Source organism: Rhinolophus hipposideros (assembly GCF_964194185.1).
Source record: "Rhinolophus hipposideros genome assembly, chromosome: 5".
Taxonomy (NCBI): Eukaryota; Metazoa; Chordata; class Mammalia; order Chiroptera; family Rhinolophidae; genus Rhinolophus; species Rhinolophus hipposideros.
The window spans coordinates 46,842,711-46,870,130 of NC_138051.1; the positions used below are offsets into that span (position 1 = coordinate 46,842,711).

Below are 27,420 nucleotides of genomic sequence, written 5' to 3' on the forward strand. Positions count from 1 at the left end.
TTCTAAGGAAAAGATTCTGTTTTCTTCGAGAAAATGAGGCTCACTGCCTTATTTTCCAGACTTTGAAAAATACAGTGGGAGTGCTCAGTGCAGACCTGATAAATACATTCACATCCCTCTGACATGGCCCTATAACAGCCTGTTCCTGTCACGCTGACTCCCAAATTGTGGGGAAATTCAAGAGGACCTTGGTGACACACTAAGGAATGTCTGATTCTTACACTACAAGCTTGCACATAATCCCATTTTTATGAAATTTCCTTGAACCTCATACTTACCATCTCATTTTCTTTCTATTTGAATTTCTAAACTATACTGGATACTCCCATTGCCTCTTTCATTCATGGCTGATTTCAAGATAAATCACTCTAGTAAAACAGTTCTCATTGTGGTGCCAATATCCTTTTTTTCAGTCATTTAAAATGTCTTAAGAATTTATCTTTTTCTATACTTTAATCAAGGGACAGTACCAGCAGTCTTCAGATTACCTTCTACAATATGATTAGAAAATGATCTCTTCCTAATTCCTGTGTGATCAGTTCTGTCACTACACCCTGTGTGACAGCTAACTTGACAAAAGTCTCCTAGCACTTCTAATGGCAGACTAGGTGAGGAGGCTGCCACTAATATGATGAAAAGGAAATATTAATAGGAACCGCTATCCTAAACTGTACTACCTTTGAAAAGTTATTTCAAGTCTTAATAACAAAGTTTTGTATCAAAAAATCTAAAAATTCATATAAGCCCTTTCATATAAAACTTCATATAAAAATTCATAAAAGCCCTTTCCTATAATACAGACAAGAAGAAAAATATTAAAGGCAATAAGATCAAGATTATTCAAATGAATAACAGAGATTTGTACAAATACCTACATATACACACTGATGTCAAGCACATGCCAGATACATTTTCTTTTCCACAATTTAGGATCCTATATTCATATAACCAATAGTTTTTAAATGTTTTAAAGGGACTTTATTGTTTCTTATATTTTCCTCACTTTTGGCAGAGAGAATTCCCTTTTATCCAAGCCTACTAGAGCATTCCAATATATAAATAAGTGCCACTCTTGCATTATATAAACTTCTCTGAATCCAGATTCCAGTCCTACTTCTGTCATTTACCAGCTTCATGGCTCTGAGTAATTGCATGGCCTCTTTGGGTCACAGTTTTCTCATCTTTAAGATTAAATGGCTTCTAAAGTCCCCGCTCAAAAGCTAAAGTACTATGATCTAAAAATCAAAATAAGTCTACAGTGGAGTTTTCAGATGTTGGATGGGCCATAGCCTGTACTCTAAGCCAGGGTAAACTCTTGGGACAACTGGACCAGGCCAGGCCTATGGATACTTAGGTGGTCTTGAATGGCTGTATGTGAGATGGAGGATTTCTTCTCTGGAGGACCCCTGAGTCAGAGATGGCCAAAACCAACAAAGGTCTACAAAGAGAAAAACGTAAAATAATCCATTGATCTGCTTTTAAATTAAGAACAGGAATCAGAAATCTTTATAATAAGTACAATAAGTCTTTAAAAATGTCTTTGAGTTCTATGTGGCCATAGGAAGAAATGCCACAAAGACAGGACAAAAGCAAAGACAGACAAAGTAAGGAGCCAAGCAGAGATACAGAAGGGAGTAAGGTAATACAAAATGAAGAGATAGAAGGGAAATATGATAGAGATGGGGAGAAAACAGACAGACACCTCAGGGATAAAAAATTTATGGTTCCAAAGTAAATATCAGAATCTACCCTCTTCTATTCATTTGAGCTGTGGCTTTTAGATTACTATGTACATGTAAATAATAATTTAGTATTCTTTGAAATTCTGATTGGCTGATCAGCCACTGTTCATAATATTTCAGGGGTTCGTGTCCTTACATTGCAAGAACCTTCTTTGTACTTTTGGAATGTAGATATCACTTCAAGGGCCTGATAAAACCAAGTTAAGGAACAGAGATTCTCCACTCCTCATCAAGGACAGATCAATCTAGAACATCCGAGTGATGCATAAACGAAAGATTTATGATTTCTGGCCTGGCTTGTCACCTCAAGGGCCTCTACAATGATTGTAAGTAACCTGGGTACTGGATGTCCTGGAGTAGAGGCGAGCTCTTCTGACCTGTCTCAGTCAATGGTGGCCTCACAGGCTCCTATGTGAGCTAAAAACCCCACCTAAAAATACTGCTTGATTCATTCATTCATTCATTCATTCATTCATTCATTCATTCATTCATTCAACAAATGTAATAAGTAGTCACAATGTGCCAAGCACTTTTTGAAGATAAAGACTTTAGGGTCATAGCTTACTGAGGGAAAGTGAAAAGTGCACAGTTAAAATACAGTAGAGTAAAACAAAAAACAGTAGAGTAAATGCTAGAAAAGCAGACTATCCAGGACACGATGAAAGCATTGAGGAAGTGTATGGAATTACTGGGAAATGTGAGGAGGGGAAGTCAGAAAATGCTTTCTAGAGAAGGCGATGCCTGAATTGACTCTTATGTAGTGATTAGGAGAAACCAGATTGTGTGGGAAAAGGGAAATGGAATTAAATAGGTAAAAGCACTGGAAACCCCAGGAAAAAAATTATTTAAGTATAGACTATCTGCTCTGCATGATGAAAGAGATTTTATGCTTTATTCTATTTCTCTTCTATGGTCTTCAGTATCCATATCTATTTAGTATCAAAATCTCTGTCTATTGGGTCTGTCCAACCTTTCCCTATATTATGTCAATCAAGTTTTCATTTTGTAGCAGGTGTATTATTTTATAGATTTTTCCTTCTAATCTTTACCCTTTAAAATGTGTAATCTCTAGTTTACCATCGTCACACTGAAAACTATTCATATCTTCCAACACCATCACCTTGTCCTCTGCAAATTTAATGATCACACTCCCAATTCACAGCCAGGTCATTAATGAGGAAACGAAGAAATGCCGGTCTCTGGGCTGACTCATGTGGAACACAGTGGAATATGCCCACCCATGTAGATGCCGTCTCTCTGATAACCACTCACTGGTGCTGCCGTGTGCCCTGGTAAAGTATAAAGCGCCTAGGACTAACTTTTAGCTTATAAGTGATCATGGTCACGTGAAACAAAACGTAAGTTTTGCTTTTTTGCAGGCAATCAATCTAATTATTTCTCCCTTTATTTGGTCCCTGGTTTAAAAAAGAGAACATTAAGTTAGTGTAATATAATGCTTTCTTCCCAAACTGTGTTTTTACTGTGGTGGCTTAAAGGTGTGCCTTCACTTGAGACTCTAATTCCTATCTCTCTTCTCAGAGACATAGTAAGTTTTTCTACATTGTTATCACTTGTCAAAATCAAGCTACTCTGCTATGTCTCTCTGACTACCACTTTTGATCAGTCCCAAGAAGAAAAGATTTAAACTTTAAAGGATTTACACTGTACATGAGTTCACAATGACAATATTACTTTTGAAGTGTAAATGTTTACTATAAGAGTGTGTTGGCACTGGTGAAAGCTGTGCTTTAGAGAGGCAGAGAAACTATTCAGGAAATGAAAATAAGCATTCCCTGGAGATATGTGCTGAGGTCATTCAATTCCTGATGAGAAGCCTCTCACATGGTTATCAGATCCTCTCATGTCCATCTGACTTTTCTGTGCCATCAGCACAGAGCCTCCAAGAGTCATATAAAAACGTCGTAACAGAAATAGCTAAATTATATTTGTTTATAACTTTTATAGACTTTTATAGTTACTGTATTTTATTCCTATTGCAACCTTACGGATTACCGTGTTTCCCTGAAAATAAGACCTAGCCAGACAATTAGCTCTAATGCGTCTTTTAGAGCAAACATTAATTTAAGACCTGGTCTGATTTTACTATAATATGAGACTGGGTCTTTATAATATAATACGATGTAATGTAATGTAATGTAATGTAATGTAATGTAATATAATATAACATAACATAATATAATATAATATAATATAATATAATACTGGGTCTTATATTCATCTTTGCTCCAAAAGACGCATTAAAGCTGATTGTCCAGCTAGGTCTTATTTTCGGGGAAACAGGGTAGTACTAAGCAAGTCCCAAATTCACTTAATAAAGAACCCTGAAGAGGAGTCGTTTACTGGGAACTGAGATGGTGTAAAAGTAAAATTTGAGTGGGATCATGAAAAACAAATAGAAATCAGGCAGATAAAGGAGCATGGAGAAGGGCATTCTAGGATGAATAGAAGGTGTAGAAGTAGAGGTATGCAATGTTAATTTGAAGGAATAGACATGTTAGAGTGAGGCCACATAGCTGAAAGTAAGAAAACTAAATGACAAAGAAGAAAGGCTTTGGAGTCTCAGAGCTGGACTGAAATCTCAGCTCCCAGATACTATTTATCAGCATGACAGCCTGAACAAGTTACTTTCCTCAGTTTCCTCACCTGTAAAGCAGAGGTGATGATAGATGTTCCCAGGGACGTAAGGAAGATTAGAGGTGACAGCTGACACCATGCTTGGCACACAGCAGGCATCTAAACGTAGTAGCTGTTACTTAATGTAGGTTAATCTACCTTTCCATTCCATACAGTAAATTCTCCTTATCTGGTAGCACGCATTACTTCAAGCCTACTTGCGTAGACAGGATACTTGGTACCACATGGCAGCTGAGTCACAGATGGTCAGAAGCGTACTATTTTTCCAATCTTTTTGTAAGTCTAAAATTTTGTTTTTAGGTTTAGAAAAAAAAAGGAGCTTTATAATGAAGTTTTTCCCTGGGCCTAATACATACACCCTCTGGCCCACCCAGCATTTCTTACCTTCTTTTCTAATTTTATTTCTCACAACACCACATATTAATACATGACAGCCTGTGTATCTTGTTTATTTTTATTGTTCATCATGCCTCACTTCATGAGGGTAGTAGTTTTGTCTAATTTGTTCACTGCTGTGTCCCCTATACCCCAAATAGTGCTTGGATGGTGCTCAATAAAGGTCTAGTGAACAAACAAGGAATTGGACCTTCCCTGAAGATGGCAGGGGCCTCGAGGAGACCAGGATTCACATCTGGTACAGATGGCACATCTTCATTTAGTAAGAACAAGAATGGCAAGACATGATGCTGCGACAGCAATTCCCAACCGTAAGTCTAAGCAGACATAGTCAATTTAGCTGTTGTGGCACATTTTATGGGTGTAGATTTATTCATAATATCATAACTGAATGAAAAATACTTTAAAAACGCCTGAAAAACAAAACTGAGCAAAGAGAAAACCAACCAACAAACCTGCAGTCAAGAGATCATATTGAGTGGCTACGCCACAGAAAATAAGAGAGTGGGGGAAATGTTAGAAAACCAAAGTAAATCTAAGGGTCAAAAGGCAGAAATATTCATATAAATCTAACACTACTTGTGGATTACCAGTAACAAAGATGGTAAGAGCCAAGCTTTCATATTTAAGGAGAGTACGTTCAAAGAAGTCACATAGGTTCTCTCTATGAGCAGTATAAAATTTTTCAGAGACTGTTTTTAAGCTCTAGCACTCTATGCAATTCCCTCTCTGCCTAGTAGTTGTCAGGTTGTACCTGTGTGGTGCTGACTCTGTACTGCAAGTCTCCAGTACTATATGCAAAACTGCTGGGTTTTCTAACTTTAGGGAGAAAATTATACTGACAGATGGAATTTGCTTAATTTTAAGCTTAAAAAAATAAAGTTTCTTAAACTTGGGACACTTGTTACTATTTTACAGTACAATCTGGTATAACATGGCACATTACATAGTACAAAACTCATTTTATATTTAATATGTTAATATTTCATAGTGTAAGGCTAATGGAATTTGAAAACTAGTCTTCCTAATTATGTGGCCTTGGAAAAGTTACGTAACTTCTCAGTGCTTCAGTTTTCTCATTTGTAAAATGAAGATTGATAACAATACCAACCTCAGAAGGTTCTGTGAGGATAAAATCAGTTAATAAATGGAAGGCAAATAAAACGTATCTTTCACACAGAGAGTACCTAATAACTGTTTGTTGCTATTAGATTAATAATATTTTATGAATAAAAGGGCACAGTGATTTCTATGGACTCTGTCACTGAAATAATTCTAAAATTCTGGCTCATGCTGATCTAATTATGTATAAATAAACACTCTGTCTGGTTGGAAAATAAAAATCTCTGCAGTATTAGTTTTCTCTCCACTCCAGAAATTGCTGGAGGGTTTCCCGTATCAATTTACAACATTCCAAGTTCTTATCTGTAAGCTGGAGAAATTTCTTAAATATATACTATTCTTCGACGCATCCATAGTTTTGCATTACATTACATTACATTGTTAATATAATTGTTAGTATAATCTAGTCTCGAAAGTAGCCTTTTTCTCCCATTTTCCATTCTCAAAATGTTAGGGTTCCATGGTTAATATCAAAGACATTTTGCTGGTGCTGCTCAGGACCACTGAAGCCCCAGCACATAATCCTAACATTAAAATTCACACTTTCCTACACATGTAATTCTCTAAGATACAGGCAGATTTCTTGCAGCTCTCAGGCCTTTTAGTTCTGAACTGCCACGCGTTACCTGAAAGACACTGGGCGAGGCACTTCATACCACCAAACCTTGATCCACTCATCTGTAAAACATGACACCTGACCTTGCAAAGTCACAGGAACATGATAAAATTCAAAGGCAGTTTTTAAAAACTGCATGTCCTTTTATAGGCTGTTTTAATAATAATGCAGGCCATCTGAGACAAACTAGTCAAGGCTGTTTATTTAATAATAATTTACAAGTTGCTATTTGCTGTATTTTAAAATATCTGTGACTCAGCAAAGAAGGAATTATCACATCTAATAAAAGGTATGAAATAATAAATAGAGCTTCCACCAACCTGGCCATTTGCTTGTAAGCTTCTTCAGCTACTGCAAAGATATGTGGATCCATATCACCCATATTCTGACCACTGTATGCATTGATAATATCTTCTCCATAAATAGGCAGCTGTTCATAAGGGTTTATAGCTACTAGGACTATACCTGGGGAAAGGCGTGAAGAAGCAAAAGAAGTCAGTGACATCCTAAGGGACACATCAAACTTGGTAAAGTGAGAATCACAGTTAATACAAATTTCAATGTCAGTTAATACTGAATTAACAAATTGTTAAGGATCAAAATATGTCATAGTTTTTGCCTCTGAATCCATTATATCTATGTAGTCCTAACTGCAACACCACTTAAAATAATGAAAACTGGCACTGTTAAAAGAACTTTAAATATTTTCACAATATTTAAAAATTCCACTTCTAAGGGTGGCTGGATGGCTCAGTTGTTTAGAGCTCGAGCTCTCAAGAACAAGGTTGCTGGTTCAATTCCCTCATGAGATGGTAAGCTGCATCCCCTGCAACTAAAATTGAAAACAGGCAACTGGACTTGGAGCTAAGCTGTGCCCTCTTGGAGCCGATGGGTCTTGGAGAAACACATTGTTCCTCAATAAAATTAAAAACAAAAAATTCCACTTCTCGAAATTTATACAAATGAAATAATCATGCAAAGGGTCTTATTTTAAATAAAGATGTTTATCACAATGTTATTCACAACAGTGAAAAATAAAACAAATAAAAAATATACAATAAGGAGTGCTTAAATACATTCTGTTACATCCAGATAACAGACTATTTTGCTACCACCACAAATCACGTTTGCAAAGAATATTAAATGTCATAGGAAAACATGACACAAAATTATATAGAGACTGATTCCAATTTTATATCTATTTATACTCTCTCACATATATATACATATAGGATGTAAGTCAACATGCCATTTGTTATTTTTCAGTGGTGAATTATATGTAGTTACATGTAATTCTTTTCCTTTTTATACTTTTTTTGTATTTCCTTAAATTTTATAGTAGGTATATATTAACTTATTTAAGTCATTCATTCAACAAATATTATTTCATTTCCAACTATGTTTCAAGTAGAAGGGCTAGGTTTGCACAACAGTAAGCAAAAAAAGACAAATCTTTATCCTCATGGACCTTATTATATTCTAGTAGAAAATTCAAACAATTAATAAGGAAAAAATATGTATTATAGGTTAAACAGTAGTAAGGAAAAAGGAAAAAAATAAAACAGAGAAGAGAGATAGAGACTAAGAAGATGACAAGGGGCTTGTGATTTAGATGGGAAGTTGGGGCAAGGGAGGCTTTACCAAGAAGGTAACGTATGTGCAAGCAAAAAAATACATTAAACAAAAAGGAAAATTGAGAAAAAGAACTATTTAGTTAATAGATAGGGAAGAAAAATATTTACTGTCTAGGATATAAAATTCTTTGAAGAAGAATATATAAATTCTTTGAAGAAGAAAAGATATCTGTCCCTGTCCAAAACAGGAGAGTAAAGAAGAAATGACAGATAGCACTCAGGTGGGTATACTAAGCAAATAAAGTTAAAAGAAAACGAATGGAAATCTCGAATCTTAGTTTCAGAGAAGAACGATTAGTGAAAGAAAGATAAGAAGTCAGTACAGAAAAAAAGAGCCGGGAATGAGAGAGAAAGTAAAGGATAAGAAGAAAATAGAGAAAGAGAGAGAAAATTAGGAAAGAGGGAAAAAAATCCAAATGTACACACATGTGTCTGCTTAATTTCTAAGAGAGAAAAAAAGAAACCTGAGCCGGGTCCCAGGCAGCTAATACTGCAAAAACCAGAGGCCTAGGCAAGCAGATCAAGCTAGAATAGTTACTATGAGTCAAGTCAGTCCTGCATTTCTAAGCAATTGAGAAAAAGAGAACACTAAATTTCTCAAACCAGCCCCAAAGGTAAGTCTTTGGACATTGACTCTTCATGTAATAGTTTTTGTAAGGAATAAAAAAAAAAATAACTGGAAATTGGCATTGAATTTGTCATATGACTTCCGCAGGGGAAAAAAATCCAAAAGATGAGGCCCGGTTCTTTTCATTTTGAGAAAATTATGTAAGTTCACAAAAGAACTTATTTAGCATAAAATGCAACTAGCTAATGAACACTGGTAAATCCTTTTGATAACTCTGAAGTGAATTTGTCTCTCAGAGAAAATCCAAACACAGTCTTCATTCCCCATGTACAATATTTTCAAGGCTATGTCCATTAGAGGAAAGAGTTCCCAGTCCACTCAGACAGCAAGGCACACTTACCACAATATGTGTAAATGAGTTTGGAATCAATAAAGCGGACTTTGAGATTGTGGAGCACAGCTGGCTCATGAAGATAGCTGAGGGCTGTGAGGTCATTTTCACCCACAAGGATGTCAGGGTTTCTTAAGTGAGGCAGTTCCTTGGTCTTTGGATCTAGACGATATTCCAAATCCTGCAAATGCACAAGATACAGCATGTGGATAAATCAGGGCCATAAACATGGAACAGGCCCATGCATTTTGCTTATTTCCTATTTCTGATTTGCTTCGTAGTTATTAAACATTCTTTTCCTGGGCATCTTCCAAAAGCATATAAACTGATGGAAATGGCAACAAATAAGGAGTCTTCTTTTTCATTAGATGTATTAACTCATATTAATAATTTTTGCCAAAAAAAATAATAGTAATTTTTGCCAGTATATTAACAGTTTGAGCAGTCATAGTCTAGACTTTTTTTACCCAGTTACTGGACCAGAAGTTTCTAAATTTCATTTAAGTTTTTTCTTTTTTTCTCTTCAGCAGTGATAAGTGAAAGGTAGTAAAACACAGTGGTCAAAACCTTGGTTCTAGAGTCAGATCTACCTGGGTTTAAATCCTAAAACTGGTACTTAACTTCTTTTGTAGTTTTAGGTATGTTATTTAATCTAAATCCTTCATTTGTAAAAAGAGAATAATAAAAACAGCTCACAGGGGTGTGGTAAAAAATTAAATGAGGCAATGCCTGGCTCATGGTATATACTTAGGAACCCCTAAACCCCAAGAGGTCCAAGAATCCCCTGATATTAGGTATATGTGTATATATTTCTCAATATATACACATGTGTGTACTTTTTTTGAAAGACAGTCCAAGTTTTCATTTGATTTTTAGTGAAATACTTGCCCCCAAAAGTTAAGAAGGACTATTCACTTTTAAGCCAAGGGAATACGGCTTTATAGCAAAGCCAAGCATGGAAGTATCAAACAACTACATATTAAGGGCAAATAACATACAAGTGAAAAGGAAAAAAATGCAATTTAATCGTAGGGAGGGATAAGCAGATTTTGTAAAAAGCCACTTTTGTTAATACTGAAGAGATAAATAGAGATCCCATATTAAATCTGGTCTAAATGAACTATGCAGAATGGGAGAAATTTTACAATCTGCTCCTTTATCTCTCTCTGCCTGTTTACTAGGGTACAATGTCTTTCCCTAAAGCTGACTGGTCCTTGCATTGGCCCCTGCAAGACACAAAAGCTACTTCTGGTCGTGCAATCTCTGGCAGAACGACTTACTGTCTCTGAGCCTTGGCTTCCTTATTGGTAAAACAGTTCTAATACCACTTACAAACCCTAAGAGTTGCTGTGAGAATTAACGTAAGAAAATATAGGCCAAAGTGTCAAATGTATACCTAACACAGAGTAGATGATCAGTATGTGTTGTGTTGAATAAATTAATTCCCTACTTTGGCATTCAAGGCCCTTCTGATTTTGCCTAATTCTTCCCTACCTTCTTCACAACTAATCTCCTTGTCTCTGTGTTGCTGTCCTGAAATTCATCCTCCATCGGGAGGCCACCAATGAGTCCTTTGTAAAGCAAAAGCCTAGTACCTTTCCTCTGTTTATAAACACTATAATCACTCCGTGTAGCATACCAGTTGGAGTCCGAGCTTTAGCATAGCTACCAGGCCCTCTGTGGTCCTGTACTGGCCACTTTACCCCCAACAACATGGAACTTGTGGAACTTGTGTAGTTCCTGAAACACACCATGCTTTTCTGCATCCCCGAAATTCACTCCCCCTTGGATACTCATTTCTCAGAGAATGAATCCCAGACTCCTCACCTTCACCAGCTCCCTGACCACTCCCCGCTCCCTTCTCCTTTTTTTTTTTTTTTAATTTTATTGGGGAATATTGGGGGACAGTGTGTTCCTCCAGGGCCCATCAGCTCCAAGTTGTCGTCCTTCAGTCTAGTTGTGGAGGGAGCAGCTCAGCTCCAAGTCCAGTCACCGTTTTCAATCTTTAGTTGCAGGGGGTGCAGCCCATCATCCCATGCGGAATTGAACCGGCAACCTTGTTGTTGAGAGCTCGTACTCTAACCAACCGAGCCATCTGGCCGTCCCTCGCTCTGTTCTACTTTTGTTTCTTGTTTATATTTATTATATCATGGGTCACACTTTTCATAAATACATCTACTTCTCTTACCTGACTCTGATGTCAGAAAGCATACCTTTTGCCACCTCTTACAGAGGAATACAGCAGGTACCTTAATATGCAAGCCTTGAACTGGAACACAAACCTTTCTCAATCTCTGCTCCAGTCAACTTGTTACATTCATGATCTCCAAAATACAACCCTCATAAGGTCTACCCCCTTTCTCTTTTTCAATCCAAATTCTATCTACATTTTAAGACCCAGTCAAAATCCTTCCTCCTCCTTAAAGCGTTCCCTGACAAAGCAGCCCACAATGAACTTCCCTCCAACAGGAGTTACAGCAAACAAAGCACTTAGAATTATGCCTGGCACATAGTAAGTGTTCAATACATGGACACTGTCAGGATACTGTTACTCATTTGGTAGTTAATCAGAAACTAACCTTTGGCACCGTAGCAGTGTTGAACTACTCTTTATATTCTATATTTTATTTAATGTTTCATGTATTTATATCTAGTTTCTCTAGCTAGACTAAGTCGTTTAAAGAAAATTAATGTCACAGAGGTTTTTAAGAAAAAAGTGTGACATGCCCTGTCAAATGCAGTGTAGAGATTAAAATGGGTGGAACTAAGCCGAGTCCACTCGTGCAGTGAATGCAAACAGGAAAGTACAGAGACGCAACTGATTTTCGGCTTTTCTGGTCATTAACCAAGTGCTTATATATGATAACTTCTCAGTAAATATTTCTCAAGTGATTAGTTCCAGCAAATATCAAATCTCAGACTGGCTTCTTAAATGTTTCCTTAGTTAATATGAAAACATTCTTGGTAGCCTAAACAAAATACACATAAACAGATATATCTGGGAGGATTAGATGTGAATCTAAACCTGATCATAATAAATTCATGGATTTTTGCCATTTTTATCAGTCAGTGAGTAAAAATATTAACCTCCAACTGAAGTCAATTACGTCACAGCAAAGTTACCATTTTGAATTCCCTTCACTTTATACTAATGATAACAAATAAAAGCAAAATTTTTACCTTTCCTTCCTCAAGGTGAAGCAAGAGGACCTTATCTCCTGGCTTATAATCTTTGAGCAGCTCTGCTGACTTCCAAACTTCTTCGGGATCAGGTATCCAAACTCTGGCAAACTAGAAGATGAAAAGAAAAAAAAATTTTAAATGAACAAACCAATTACTTTTTAATGACATATAAAACATATCATGGATTTACTTGTAATTAAATAATTTATGAAAAATAAACCTTGGCCAATATGAAATTTAACTTTTAAATTAGTAGGTGAAAAATCTTACCCTTAGAAGTAGTACCATCATGCCCACATTATATAAAAAGTATGCTCTGTAGTGTGTAATAATTTCACAATATATGTAAGTCAAATCACTATGAGGTACACCTTAAACTTAGATAGTGTTGTATGAAAACTGTATCACAATACGGGAAAAGTATGAGGAAGAAATAGCTACAGTGAAAGTATGACTTTCCTTTATTCAGCAAATGCTGAATGTAAATGAGGTTAAAATGTGCATATAAATGTGGACTTTCATAGATTTCAAAACATGGTTTTGAATTACTGGTGTGGCAGCTCTGCCAGTTTCAGTACCACAGCTATCCTTTCATGGAAGGATTTACAATCTGAATTTCTTATTGTGGTTTTTCATTCTATGCTCTGTGAGCTTTAGTGATTTCTCAGGTATTCCTCAGGGGCCATTATGGTGTGGAGAAGAGGAAAGCAAGCATGTGGCTTCACAGCTGGTTTACATACTAGGCACCTGGAATTTTCTTTAAAAGTAGTTCTGTTGCTAATAAAAGAAAATTGAGAAAGTATTATTGTCTAGTACTTTGCCTCATTATTTTATAAAGATGAGTACAAATGGTATATTTGGTCAGCAATAAAGTTGGTTCTTGTCACTGAAATATCATGAAAGAAGTATGGTAACCACCAAGGATTCCTGAAGCAGCAAATCTTTAGCTTCAACTAGACATTCTGATCTTAAGCCAATTTTGGACTTCCAGTCAATGTTGAAGAAAAATAACAAAATATATTAACCTGAATGAATACTCCAAACACCATGTTGAAGAGATGTTTTATAACTTCTTAGATTCCTCAGGAATTAGTCTCCCTTTAAAACACAGGTACACTTAAACCTAGGTGCCCATTTTTAGGAATATGTAACATATGAAAATACCACCACCACCGGCCTTTCTCAACTTCCTTTTTTTCAGAGCTCTTATTACTACCGGAACTTATTTACTGTTATGCTATTGCTTGTTTACTTATTTATTATTTCTCTTCCTTCATTAGAACATAAGCTCCATGTCTGTCTTGCTCAATACAGTATACAGTGCCTGTGTACCTGGTACACAGCTGGGCACTCAGTATTTGTTGAAAGAATCTCAGAATAAAAGGCATCTCCTTAAATTGAATTAAATAGTATGGTAAAAACAAACTCACCCATTGCTTTATTTTTCTCTTATTATCACAGACTCATGTAAACTTTTTGTCCCAGCAGTTGGCAGAGGAAAGAATACTGAACTCGGTTATGGGTTCTAATGCCATGACTACCATATTGGCCATTTAGCCTGTATTTCAAGAATCCGTAAAACGAGGATGACAGCGGTATTCATCTAGTTTAGCTCAAGGGCTCATACACATAGAAACCTCATGAAAAGCATAAACCCAAACATAAGCATAATTGTTACTAAGTATGTTTTCCGTAAGAAGTGATTGCTAATGTTCTATGTCAAATATGTTACTGAAATTTGTTTGATAACTTTCTCCCCAGTGACGCAGTCCATACACTGTGATATCTGTACACATTACTAAAATCTTACTCAATAAACATTTCTGTGTACCAACTGCTCCCACCCTGAAGCTCACTTTAGAAAGCCAATATTTCTGTAACTTTCTCTGGAAAAATTTACTGGCTCTAGACAAGATATGTAATATGTGAGATTCAGAGTCATGAAATGACCTACTATCCTGACCAACGAAAGCACAATAAAGCAAAAGGGGTCCAACTGAGTGTGTAGAAGCATGCCTGACCCGCTCTAAACAAGAGGAGATTTTAACTAAATCTAGAGAGAAGCGCGCCTTTGTGTTCTTTGTCAACAGCTCTGATTTTCACAAATATTAGACACAGGAATGAGCAGATATTTTGCCAAAGGCTGGATTCCCAAAAGCTGGGTGTTAGCAACAGATAGCATAGGGAGGTTAAGGCCCTGACACTCGGCAGAGAAAAGATAATTAAATACCACACATCACCCTGTTAACCAACTTCCCCTTTTTCCTAACTTTGTTTCTTGGTAAAGTATCCAATGAGAAATAGGTCAGAAATCAGTCTATTCCTACCATTGTCTTTTTATGGTTCCTTTCCATCTTTAATGGTGACTGCAGAAACAACTCTACCAGAACTGGGTCAATTTGGGAGGTATATATACCTTAGTTGCTGAAACCCGGGAGAATCTCAACCTGACAATGCCCCTTCCTATTGCCTCTGTCACTTCCAACCCTTCTTTCCACTCTTCTAGGCTCCCTATGAAAATATACTTGGCAGTCCTGGGAATAGGACTAAACTAGTCTAGCCACATCCAGTGCAGAGTGCGAGAAGAAAGACAAGGCCCTAAGATCACACGGGAAATCTAGAAATGGGACATGGAAACAAGAGTCAGGCAGGAATCAGAAACCCATAAGTCTGCTCTCGGGCTTCCTGGTGAAACAGATGCAGTTAGCAAACGACAGCCCTGGCCAAAGTGAATCAGACTGGACACAACTTCCAGAAAGACAAGTGAGGGTCAGAGGCCACGTAACTCACTCTTAGCTGGTGGAGGGTGGGCTTTCAAGCAATGCTCCTCATTCCTTTTTCCCTTCACACTGCTCCAGTTTTGTCCCTCGTTATCTTGTGAGCACCTCAAATATCTCACTCATGATACCTCAGACCTTGTTTGAGTTATTTATGGGTCTATTGACCTCCCACACTAGGCTGTATATCCTTAACCCATCTGAAACGTCTCTAAGGTTGGTCAAGTTCCTTGCCCACAGTTGGTGGGCAGCACATTTGTGTTGATTTTATTTAAGAAGAGGTAGGGCAAGGGAAGGGGGAAAATGGGAGAACTGGGATGAGAGGTAGCAAAGGCAAACTTCACAGTCCTACCCCAGGATTTTCCTGAAGCCACAAAACACAGTTGAGAAGTGGGAGGAGTCAGAGAGAAGAGAGATTCCTGAAGTAGTAGCAATGAAAAAGGAAACGGATGTAGGAAGTGGTAGGAGAAGGGAAAACAAAGATTTGGGATATGAGGTACTGTCACTAAAGCCAAAAAACAAACAAACAAACTAACTAACTAACTAACTGTAGGAGATGAAGAAAAAAGGAAAAAGGCTTCAAGTAGATAACATTAAAATGTAAACACGTATCAAAGATTTATGACAATTCAAATGAAGACCTGATTAGAAAGACATTAGGGACAAAACGAAGATAGGCTTAATTTTACAAGTCAAAACCTGAGAGAATAATGCTTGCACAAAGTTACAAAATATTATAGCTTGCAAGGAAAATAAAAACCATCTATCGTTCTACAGTACAATGTAATGAATGAGGTCTGAGGGGCCGATATAAGGTAATTCTGACAGAGTCTAATGGACGAGCACCAGAAAGGCAGGTTCGCGGGACCTGCTTGCACTAGTACTCTCCAGAGAGGGGCACTAAACAGTGCCGGCTCAGACTCTCAGGGCCTCAGACCTGCCCAGCGGGTACACCCATCCCTGTGCCCTTAAGGAGACACCAGTTATCTTTGTTTTTGTGTCCTACCACAAGGACAACACTCAAGAGGTCCGTGATTAGTGCTGATAACTCACTGGAAGTTTTGCTAACTTGAATGTTGTCAGCCCAGGTGTGCTGAGATGTGGGCACCAAGAGCAGCTGTTTCTGATGTTTCAGGCGCTTCGAGAACAAGACTGACAACACTTAAGGAATAAGTGAGCAGTCCCCGAGTCCCACGCTATGGACCCATGGGCTTCTCCCTCCTTGCCCAAACTCCCACATTCATTACTTGCTTTACATACAGCACATCTGCACATCTTTCCAACTCCCCCATTACAACACAAGCGGCGTGGCAACATGGAATCCGCCTTGGGTTGTTTTTTTGATATCTCATTGTGAATATTCGCAAAAATGAAGTTTTATGTGACAATTCAAACAAGCCTATAATGTAAACTATCCCTCTAGGCTAAAACTGAAGCAGGAGAGAAATCCTGAATCATCAATACCCTTTCTCTGAATCCTGACATTAACATTGGTACTCCATGTGGTTACTAAGTAATTCAAATAACCCTCCTGGTATGTTTTTGATGTAAAAAATTCAGAAACTACTACTCTAAAGCACATAATGGGCTTTCTAGAATTTTTACACACACACACACACACACACACACACTATTTGTTGAATGAAAGAATGATGTAATGAACTCCCATGGGCTCAGAAATAGAACATTACTCATATTGAAACTCCTCAATGGAATATGTTCTTAAACATTTCATTCTTCCATCCATTTTTACTCACCACCATTATTCTCCAGTCCTACCAAACTATGGGTTTGCTGTACCCTGAAAAAGCCCTGCTGTCTCACACCTGTGTGCCTTTGGTTTAGCTATTTCCTCCATCTGAAACACAATCCTTCTGTTTTTCCAGCCAGCAGACTCCTATCTATCCTTCATACCGGTGTAAAAGTACCAGCTCCGCTAAGAAGGCTTTTCTGACTTACCATCATCATTTGGCATCCATTCTCAATGTCCCCTCCTATAATCTTCCACTAGAATCCTTGTCCCACTGAGTGATGACTCTGTGTACCTATCTCCCTCCCGAGACGGTGAGCTCCTTGAGAGGGGCTGCATCTACATCTTTGTCTCTTCAGCACTTAGCATAGGGCCTGCCTAGAATAATTTCTTCGTGAAGTTTTTTTATATGAATATTCTTGGCCTCAGTTATTACATTCTAAGAGGGCAGACTAAAAGCAGTATTGGCAAGAGGCTCTCAGAATCTTCTGAAAGAGTCTATAATCCCTAGAAATAGAGAAAGATATAAGCAACATTAGACCACTAAATTATGTTGGAAATCTTGGTATGACAGAAAGAAAAAGAGCCAGGAACTTAGTGGGTAGAGCAAGTAACAAAACATCCTTTCCTCTCCCCCACACACAAATCATACTTCTAGCCCTTCATGACTCATGTGTTATTATCCCTCACTTCTAGAACAGAGAGCCCCACTCCCAACCCCACCAGAATGCCTCGCTTCAAAGGTCAAAGTGTTGTGACCATCTCTCACCAGTCATCTCCTGGAGCAGCAAAGGGGGGAATAGATGGAAAGAAAGGAAGTCAGGGAGTCAGGGCAGGGCAAGGGATCACACTAAAATGGGAGCAAAGAGAAAAGAAGGGATGGGGTGAACACATGGTGCATTCTGGGTAGGGATGGTGAAGAGTGGAAGTGTCTTATGCCCCTGCTGCATGCTACTGCTGAGCAAAATGACAAACACCAACCTGCCTCATGGAACTTGACAAAGGTTGTGGGGAATGAGAGCTAACATTTACTGAGCACTTTCTCTGTGTCAGTAGAGGCCTAGGTAGTTTACATATATAATTCCACTCAATCATCACCATAGCCCTATTACTAATCCATTTTAACAGATATTGAGGCTTCGACCTTAAAAGTGGTAGAACTGGGGTTAAATCTATGGCTACTCTAAAAGCCAAATACTCTCTCCACTCTACCACACTTCCCCCTTGTTAAAACAGCAGATTTCATGAAGAAGAAACTCCCTTCACCACTCCAAAAATGTTCCTCTTGGTATCATAATGAACACAGCTATTTCACTGGTCGGTGTCATCAGGTGAGACTTAAAAATGTCTCATCTAAGACAATGTGTCAAAGCCACCGTAATCAGCCTGGCATCCATCCTGCAGTGTTCCAATTGGCTCTGACCACAGAAACGAGCTTAGGGAATAACAGCAAAAAATAATCTGAGGATGCCAAGGACTAAAATTTTAATAAAGGAATGATGTCGGGTTCATTTACTTCTATAAACAAACAAAGTGATAGGGTAAATTTAAGATTTTTAATTTCTTTGTAACTCTTGAAGTTACCCCGCATGCACATGATTTAAAAGTAAAGTTCAAGTCAGCTTCCAGCAGACACTAAAATTATTTTAAATTCATGAAGAACTTTGTTTTGTCACCATCAAGGAGCAAAACTTAAATAACCTTATTTCTCTAGAATTTTATGTGAGATGGCAGAGCTTTGTAATGAATATTTTTAGATACTGCAGTTCTGTAATATTCCTATAGATTATTTTTGGAACTAGGTCTCACTTTATAGGCACAGTCTTAATATGCACATCAAGAAAAATTATTATTTCCGTCTACAATTAGCTAGTGGGTACTTGAGGATAAATTACAAAATTCTAAGTAAATAAAATAATCAAAAGTAAAACAGAATCACCAACAAAAAAAGGAATCATGTTGATCATTTTCATCACAAAGCTTTTTGTTTGATTGGGATGGAGAATGCTCCTAACTTTCCTTTACTTAATTTTGCAATATTCTTTATAATTGTTATTACTAACGAAGTCCCTCACTCAACAAACAATCTAAGAGAGGTTAAACAACTGGCCCCAAAGTCACTCAGCTAATAAATGACAGAAGCAGGATTCAAACTCAGGACGATCTCTCACTTCAAAACGCTTAGTATGTACCGTCTAAGGAAGAATAAAACAAACATAGTCCCAAAGAATCACTTTCTCCTGATTGTGACCAAAGTTGCCCAATTAAGAAAACAACTCACTTTTTCCCACCATTTTCAACACTTTCCTACCATTTTCAACAAATATTCCATCGAGGAGTTTAGAGAGAAGTATAAAAAAGGGTCATGTTAAATATGTCCAGACTTCTGCTATCGATATTTTCCTCCGGTGCAGAATACCTATCACTCTGATAAATGATTTGGTGTTAAGGAAATCATGGATAATTTTTAAATCTGAAATAAAATGTTTCAACATCATAAATTTTGAAGAAATCAGAGACTATATAGATTATATGAGACAACATAGATAAGCAGGCACCAGTATGTGGTTCCTCTTGTTTGTAACAGGTGGCTGCCTTTGTTTTGCTCCCAACTTTGGGGACAGACAGTTCTGGCTGAGATCATGGCCTGGTGCAAACTTAGGGCACATTACAGGTCTCTCGTGATCTGGCCCCTGCCAATTTTTCCAGTCTCATCTCTCACCATTCGTGGCTTGTACTTGGCTCTCTAACAACTGCAAATAACAACTGGTTCCTCCTTATCTTCCTCTCTTACTCACATTCTCCCCAAGCCTGGCACACCCTTTCCCCATCCCTGTCACCCATTTAATGCCTACGTATCCTTTCAGAGCCTACCTTTCAGCAGCATTTGATCACTGACCTTAACAACCTACCTGGAATACTCTCCTTGGCTTCTGAGACACTCCATTCTCACAGTTCCCTCTTACCCCTCAAATCACTCCTTTTCTGTTTCTTCTGCCAGGTCTACCTTCTCTATCCGACCTCTAAATCGGATAGAGAGTTGGAATTGCCCTCTCTCTTCTAATGTAATATTAAGAGTTCAGACTTTAGGAACAGAATGTCTGGGCTTTATTGTTTACCTGCTCTGTGGATTTCTTGTACCTCATCTACAACGAGAGTAATAATATCTATAACACTGAGTTAGTATGTGGATTAAATTGGTTAATATGCATAAAGTCCTCAGAACAGTGCTTGGCACATAGAAGGCAGACAATACATATTAGCCATCCTCGTTAATATTAACATTATCATTATGATTAGATATCACTATTGTGATTTTTATATCGACACTGTATCCCACCCTCGTGAGTTTAAATACCATTTTTTCTCAAATTTCTCTCTGGCCCAGACCTTTTTATTCAACTCCAGACCCACAGACTCACATAATTATCTTCGATCTCTATTTAGGTGTCTCATACACATCTTAAATCTAAGTCCCAAACAGAACTCTCCTTGCACTGCCTTTGAAATCTGTCCTTCCAGCAGTAACCCCATGTCAGTAATAGGCATACCTGACCCAGCTCTTGGGAGAAAACTGATCATGAGCTCCATTCTCTCTTGGACTCCTATCAAATCCATCACTAAGTCCTACCTCCAATATGTGGCAACTTGGGTCCACCTTTCTCAACCTCCACGGCCACCCCCAAATCCTAACACCATCATCTCTCACCTTGATGCTTGAAATAGCTCGATATCAAGTTTTCTCCCTCATTCTCCATTCAGCAGCCGGAACATTCTTTTTAAAATGGGGGGAAAAAATCTGATGATGTTTTCCCCTTGCTTAAAACCCTTAGTAACTTGAAATAAAACATTCACATCACCTCCTAGAGCCCTGCATCATTTGGCATCTGCCTCCAGAAGGTCTCGCACACCCAGCCTCATCGCATGACATTGCCCACTGCCCCTGCTGCTTAGCCCCTATCTCCATCCCACTACGGGCCATCTGCACTGGTTTTCCTTAAACCACTGAAACAATCCATGCTACCTCAAACCCCAAGACCTCTCTCATACTTTCTCTTGGCCTTGAATCCGTAGCCTCACTGGTAGTGTTACTATTTCCACTTACCTATCACATCTCAGCTTTGAGTATCTGTTATTTGGAAAGATCCTCCCTGAGCTGTCCATGTAAATAAAGCCCCTGTTACGCTTTCTCACATAATCCTGTACTTTTCTTACTATAAAGGCCATGAGGACAAAGACTTATGCCTATCTTGCTCAAAACTGATGCCTAGGGCTAAACATAGTGTCTGATCTATACTAGGTGCCCAACAACTACCTACTGAATAAATGAACGTCCTATTTTATCAAATCTAAGATACCACCAGTGATAAAAGATGCATTCCTAATGTGCTTGTCAGAATTGAGTGAATACAGCAGATCATCATTGTACACATTTGCTTAGCCACTTCTCTGACTCTATTTTGTCTCTGCATTGTTTTGCCTTCTCTTTTTTTCTACTTTTTAAACTTTTGTCTAAAAGAAAGGTACAACTTTTCTTGAACAAAGCAGAATTTAAAAAATAAAACAACTTATTGAACAACTCAGTTTAGTGTTAAAGCCTCCAGGAAGCCTTCCTTGACCCCCAAGTTTAGGTAGGGGCTCCTGTTTGGATCTTCCATAATACCTGGTTCTTCTCTCTATTCACATGCCACATTCCATTAGTATTATCCGCTCACAGGCCTAGTTCTTTAACTAGACTGTGACATCTTGAGGACAAGATCTGATTTAGCCATTGGCATAACTCCCACACCTGGCCCAGTGCTTAGCAGAGTAGATGCTCAAGAGATGTCTGTTGAGTGAGTGGATAATTCAATGGCTTAGCCTTTAGGAGCCACAGAGCTCCCACGGACTTGAAATGTGAAGGAATGCTATGTATGCGAAAACAGAAAGCCAGTCATGGCAGAAGACAAAGAGAACTGAACGTAATGTAATTAAGCTACTAAATACAAGCATGAGTGAAAAGTAGTAACTTGGTCATCCACGCTTCAAAATACAAGCCTGGCTTGCCCCAAAGAAATAGCGTTTCTCAATAGGAGGTTACTTTAAGGATGGTGAACAGAACATGGATAAACATGAAGAGCCTAAAGGTTAGTAAAACATATTCATGTTTACATTGGATGTGCTAACTATCCCTCTGACCATGGCTTGGGTAGACTTTTGATCAACAGAATCCTTATAAAAACTGTTTGAAAAAAACTCACAATTTCTACTTTGTAGCATTAATATTTTTAAATGCATATACAACAGGTTAAGCTAATAACATAAGGCTGCAGTGTTCATTTGATATATTGAAGGCACAATGAGTACCAAGGAGGCAGGTAACCCCAGAGTTACTCCAAAGAAAGAGGAGAACAACAGAAGTGGTGCTGGACCCAAGACAGCTGCTTGTCAAGCTTGCACCTTGATCATGGTAAGACAATTAGTAGAGAACCAAGAAGCAGAAATAATTAGATATTGAGGCTATGAAACTCTGGGTCAACAATTCCCAAACTTCTAGAAAGACCAAGAGTATATTCTTCTTTCCTTAATTGTGACCGCCTTAGGTGCTAAATGGTATTACTGGATTGATAAAGATCATTTGAATTGGTTGGTTGGGGGTTCTCAATAGGAATGAGAGGATCTGACAGGACAATGACGGGGGAGGGGGGGTTATAACAGAAAAATCAAAATCAACTGTCAGTCTATATTAGGTTGTAAAAATCTCATAGTTCATGAAATAAATGACATTTGAGCAAGAGTTACTCCCATGTATATGCTGAGAGACTATTTTGAAAGATAAAGATAGATGCAGCACAAACAAGTAGAGATTCTGAAAGAACTTGTGCCTCAGCTTTTTCCTCAGGTGTCAAGCTAGTGTCCTGACACTGACCACAACATCCTTTTCTAGCAGACCAAAATGGATTTCCCTGGAAATAAGAATGCCACTCTGTCTGTGATGACTGAGGAAAGATATTATTTCCTTCTATCCTTCTATAGTGGCTTCTCATTAAGAAAAAAAAAAAAAAACCATGAGTTTATATACTTCTTAATACATAAAAAACTAAAATTTATAAATATTGTAAAATTATCACACCTAAAATTGTTTTTATTTTTTTATTATTATACATAGAGTTAGTTTCCTCTTACTCATTCTTCCCTAATTTTCTTAGTTATTTAAGCTTCCATTACAGACAATTTCATTGGTATTTTAGTGTGCTTCATACAAAATAGGTTCTGTTTTGCTAACTAACTCTACAGCCTTCAGAAAAGCTGCTCTAAATTTTATTTTCAATCTGTACGTGGGATAATCGGCTTCTTCTGTTTACTACCCACTGTTTAAAAAGCACTTCCTTTTATTTGACATGTAATTACTTCTTTGAAGTTTCAATAGATGCTCCTGAGTTCTTATTGATATGGTGAATAAGTCCATGTTGCCCACTTCATGTGGCTTCATAGCTTTCTGAGATGCCACCAGATAAAAAGTTCATTCATTATCCTCCCAGATCGAAGAGTCAATTTTTTTAACAGTGCCTCACATCCTCTTACTCATTCTAGCTTATTTTTAATCTCTCTGAATTTCAATGTTCTCAGTTACAAAATAAAGCAAATAGTATATAATTGAAAGTCAAGGTTAAGAACACGTGCTCTGGAGTCAGACAGATCCAGTGGCTCCAATACTTTCCAATTGTATGACCTTGAGCAAATTACCCAACCTCCTTCCTCAAGTCCTCAACCATAAAACTGGTTATTTATAATACCAATGTCAGAAAGTTGTTATGCAGATCAATGAGATGAAGTTTAAAGACCATTACATTATAGTGTCATCACTCCCTACCCACCACAACCACAGATTGAAACCCCCCACTGTGCTGAATCTGAATTCCTTTACTATATTCTACAAGGCACTGTGTGAGTCGGCCCCTGCCTCGGGTTTAGTCACCTGACTGGAGTATTGTACCTCCCCTGAGCTCTTGGCTGTGCCAGCCTTCTGTTCTTCTTAGGATACCCCAAACTCTTGCTGACTTCATGGCTGTTACTGTGCTCTCTGCCTAGAGCATCCTCCACTCATCCCCCAAATCTTCTTACAGCCGCCAGTTCCTTCTGCAGATCTCAGTTTAGATATTTCCTCAGAAACATCCTCCCCAGCCGCACTGTAAATTGCTCTGTTTACTTGGGATTATCTGTCTCCCCAGTTAGCCTGAAAGCCATGTAAGAGCAGGGATCTAGACCACTAATTCCAGACCCTATAGAACAATGTCTGGCAAGTAAAAGGTACTCAATAAATATGCGTGGAATCAAAACGCTTAGCAGGGTTTAGCTGGTTGAAAAAAACTGGTTAGGACCAGGATATGAAAGACCTCAGGCCATTTGAGGGAGTTTGGCCTTTATACTACAGATAGGGATTCATCAAAGGCTTTTCAGTAGGGTAATGAGTGACCAGATGTTTCTAATGGCCTAGTTCTAATGGGCAGTTCTTTCATCATAATCGGAAGTGGACCATGTACAACTTCTGCTTGTAATTAGTTGTTCTCCCCCCAGTCATGTGTATACTGCTGCCACTCACATTCTGTCTGTAGATAAGATTTACCTAATTCCTACATAATTGCTTCCAAAATGCCATTCATATTAGGCAAATCAGGCTTGCACTGGAGTGACTGGGAGTCAGCTTCACCAAAAGGCAGGGGCTGGATGGGCAGTTCAGCTGCTATTGCCTCATGAACAGTGGAAGCTGGAGGGGAGATTTCTGGCCCTGGAAACAAGAGTCTTGGTTGTAAGGTCGGGGGTGGGGGCAAAGGAGAGACCCTGTAATGATCTAGGTTTGAGAGGGCAAACGAGCAGGACAGCTTGCAGGCTGGGTCAGTCGACTGAGGAAAAGATCCCGGCTGGCCTGCTTCTGAATGGAAGCACTGACCCCTGTGCTGCAGCTTACTCCTTTATCTCATCCACTGCTCCTCTTTCTTTAAGTGTCCTTGTAGCTGAATTCTAGCTGGGAAAAGCAGCTGTGAAAGTTGACCTAGGCCCTATTTTCAGAAGAAAGGCTGGCTCAAAAGATGTTTTAGAAAATGAAAAACTTCTGGGTGGCAAAATACATCATAAATAAAGTCAAAACACAAATCGGCAAAAAAAAAAAAAAAGTAACAAACTAACTTTCTTAATGTATAAAGAGCTCTTACAAATTAATAAGAAAAAGGTAAACAGCCCAGTAGCAAAATAGGTGAAAAAACAAACAAATGAAAGAAACAGGCAACTCATAGAGCACCACTAAAAAAACAAACAAAAAAACATAATAAAAGATGTTCAATCTCACTAATAATTAAGGAAACACACATTTAAAAACACAATTTAATATTTTGTATATTATACGGTGATGGAAGGAGAACTGACTCTGGGTGGTGAACACACAATGCAATGTACCATAGAAATATACACTTGGAACCTATGTAATTTTAGTAACCAATGTCACCCCAATAGATTTAATTTTTAAAAATTGGATTTAAAAAGATTTAAAGGGTTGATAATAACATGCATAGGGGAAAAAGTGGAAAATCGGGCATTTTCACGGATGGGTGAGAGGATAAACAGGCACAAGCTTTTTAGATTGCAATTTGGTCCTTTCTTTTACGCTGTCAGATGTGTATTTCAGGGATGCATGCATACCAAGCTGGGAGGGGGGCAGACTTGATTTTGTACTTTAGGTATTTCAATACTTTACATTTTTGATAAGTATTATTTTGTAACAAAACCAAAAGATTTTAAAATATGCATATCCTTGACTCAGAAAGTCTATATCTAGGAATTTTTCCCATGGATACCGAAAGCACAAACAATTACAGTTGACCCTGAACAACATGGATTTGAACTGTGCAGGGGTCAACTTTATTTCCAAAATGTTCTGCATCGTTGTTTGTAAAAGTAAAAATTCAGAAAGGACACAAAGGTGTATAAATATACACATATGTATATATACATATGCTAATATAACTTGGTAATATATAGTTAACAGATTATGGTACAGCTATACAAAGGAATACTAAAAAACAATAAGGTAGGTCTATATGTACTGCCATGGAAAGATACCATTATCTGAAAAAGGGCAAGTTGCAAAACAGCATCATTTTAATGATTTCATTTTTGTTCAATATCTATTTATAGAGCCAGACAATATAGTGGCTTGACAGTCAAAGATTTTCATTAATGATTTCCACTCTGTGAAAAAGGCTGGAAGGCTGTGCCATCTGCACATTTATCCTTTGCCTGGTCACGAGTGAGTGACACTGTGAGGACCTCTCTGGGGAAGGGAGACCAGAGCTGGACAGTGGGCCTGGCCCTGCCTTGAACTCTGTATCTCTGCTCTTCTCCATGAGTGCGCACACTCCTGAAAAGATAATAAATAAATAAATAAATAAAACTTTCCTTGTAGGCGAGAGCTCTGAAAGCCCCGTTGGCAACTGTGATGAAAGTGAAAATTATGGAAAGAGGTCTCTGAAAGTCACTGTTCTAACCACGAGCTGTCTCCTCTACCCCAAACCCCCCCTCCCATCCTAGCTCAGCCTTGGCCTACAAAGTCGCCGGCCCCTCCCTTCCAGCTTTATCTCTCTTCACACTGCCCCCTTGATTGTTTTGTACTCCAACCCCACTGGCCTTGTCTCAGTTCCTCAAAGGTGCTGGACTCGCCCCAGCACAGGACTTCTTGCAATCCATGCCCTCTGCTAGCAACTCTCCTCTCCCCTCCTCCTTAATAATTAGGCTTCTTTCAAACCTCAGCTTGGCCTATACTCTTTCAGAGAAGCACCCCTGAATGATCAGTTCCTGCGGCTCTGTGTGTCTTCACAGCACTATGAACCTCCCCTCTTTGGCGCTTAGCACAGCTAAGACATCTAAGACATGACATTTGCTGCTCTCCTCCCAGTAAGCTCCATCCCGTCTATTTTTGCCCACTGCTGCATCTCTACCATCTAGAACAGTGCCTGGCACATGAATGAACGGTATGTGTGTGTGTGTGTGTGTATATATATATATATATATATATATATATATATATACATACACACATATATATATATATATGCGTGATTATGGATAACATATCAAACATACTGTATGAAAAATTACCACCAGCAATGAACAAATGGAATTTGAAATTGAAAACAGTACCATTTACATTAGCACCCACAAAAAATGAAATACATAGGTGTAAATCTAATAAAATATGCACAAGATTTATATGAGGAAACTACAAAATGCTGATGAATAAAATCAAGTAAGAACTAAATAAGTAGAGAGATATTCCACATTCATGATTAGGAAGACTCAGTATTATCAAGATGTCAGTTCTTCCCAACTTGATCTATAGATTCATTGCAATCCCAATCAAAATCCCAGCGAGTTATTTCCCGGATATCTACAAGCTGATTCTAAAACTTCTATGGAGAGGAAGACCCAGAAGAGCCAGCACAATCTTCAAGAAGAACCAAGTAGGAGGACTGATCCCATCTGACTTTATGACGTACTGTAATCAAGACGGTGTGGTATTGGTGAAAGAAGAGACATATAAATCAATGGAACAG

General features: G+C 38.2%; 1 protein-coding gene across 1 annotated transcript in view; it reads right to left on the reverse strand.

Moving 5' to 3' along the window:
* MYO5A (myosin VA) overlaps positions 1–27,420 on the reverse strand; it is a 165,393-nt gene that overhangs the window by 99,701 nt on the left and 38,272 nt on the right. Inside the window, exons 2-4 of the mRNA XM_081048126.1 lie at positions 12,305–12,415; positions 9,134–9,305; positions 6,852–6,996 (exon numbers count right to left, since the gene is read on the reverse strand). Of these exons, the coding sequence (XP_080904252.1) occupies positions 6,852–6,996; positions 9,134–9,305; positions 12,305–12,415 (428 nt within the window). The remainder of the gene's footprint in view (positions 1–6,851; positions 6,997–9,133; positions 9,306–12,304; positions 12,416–27,420) is intronic.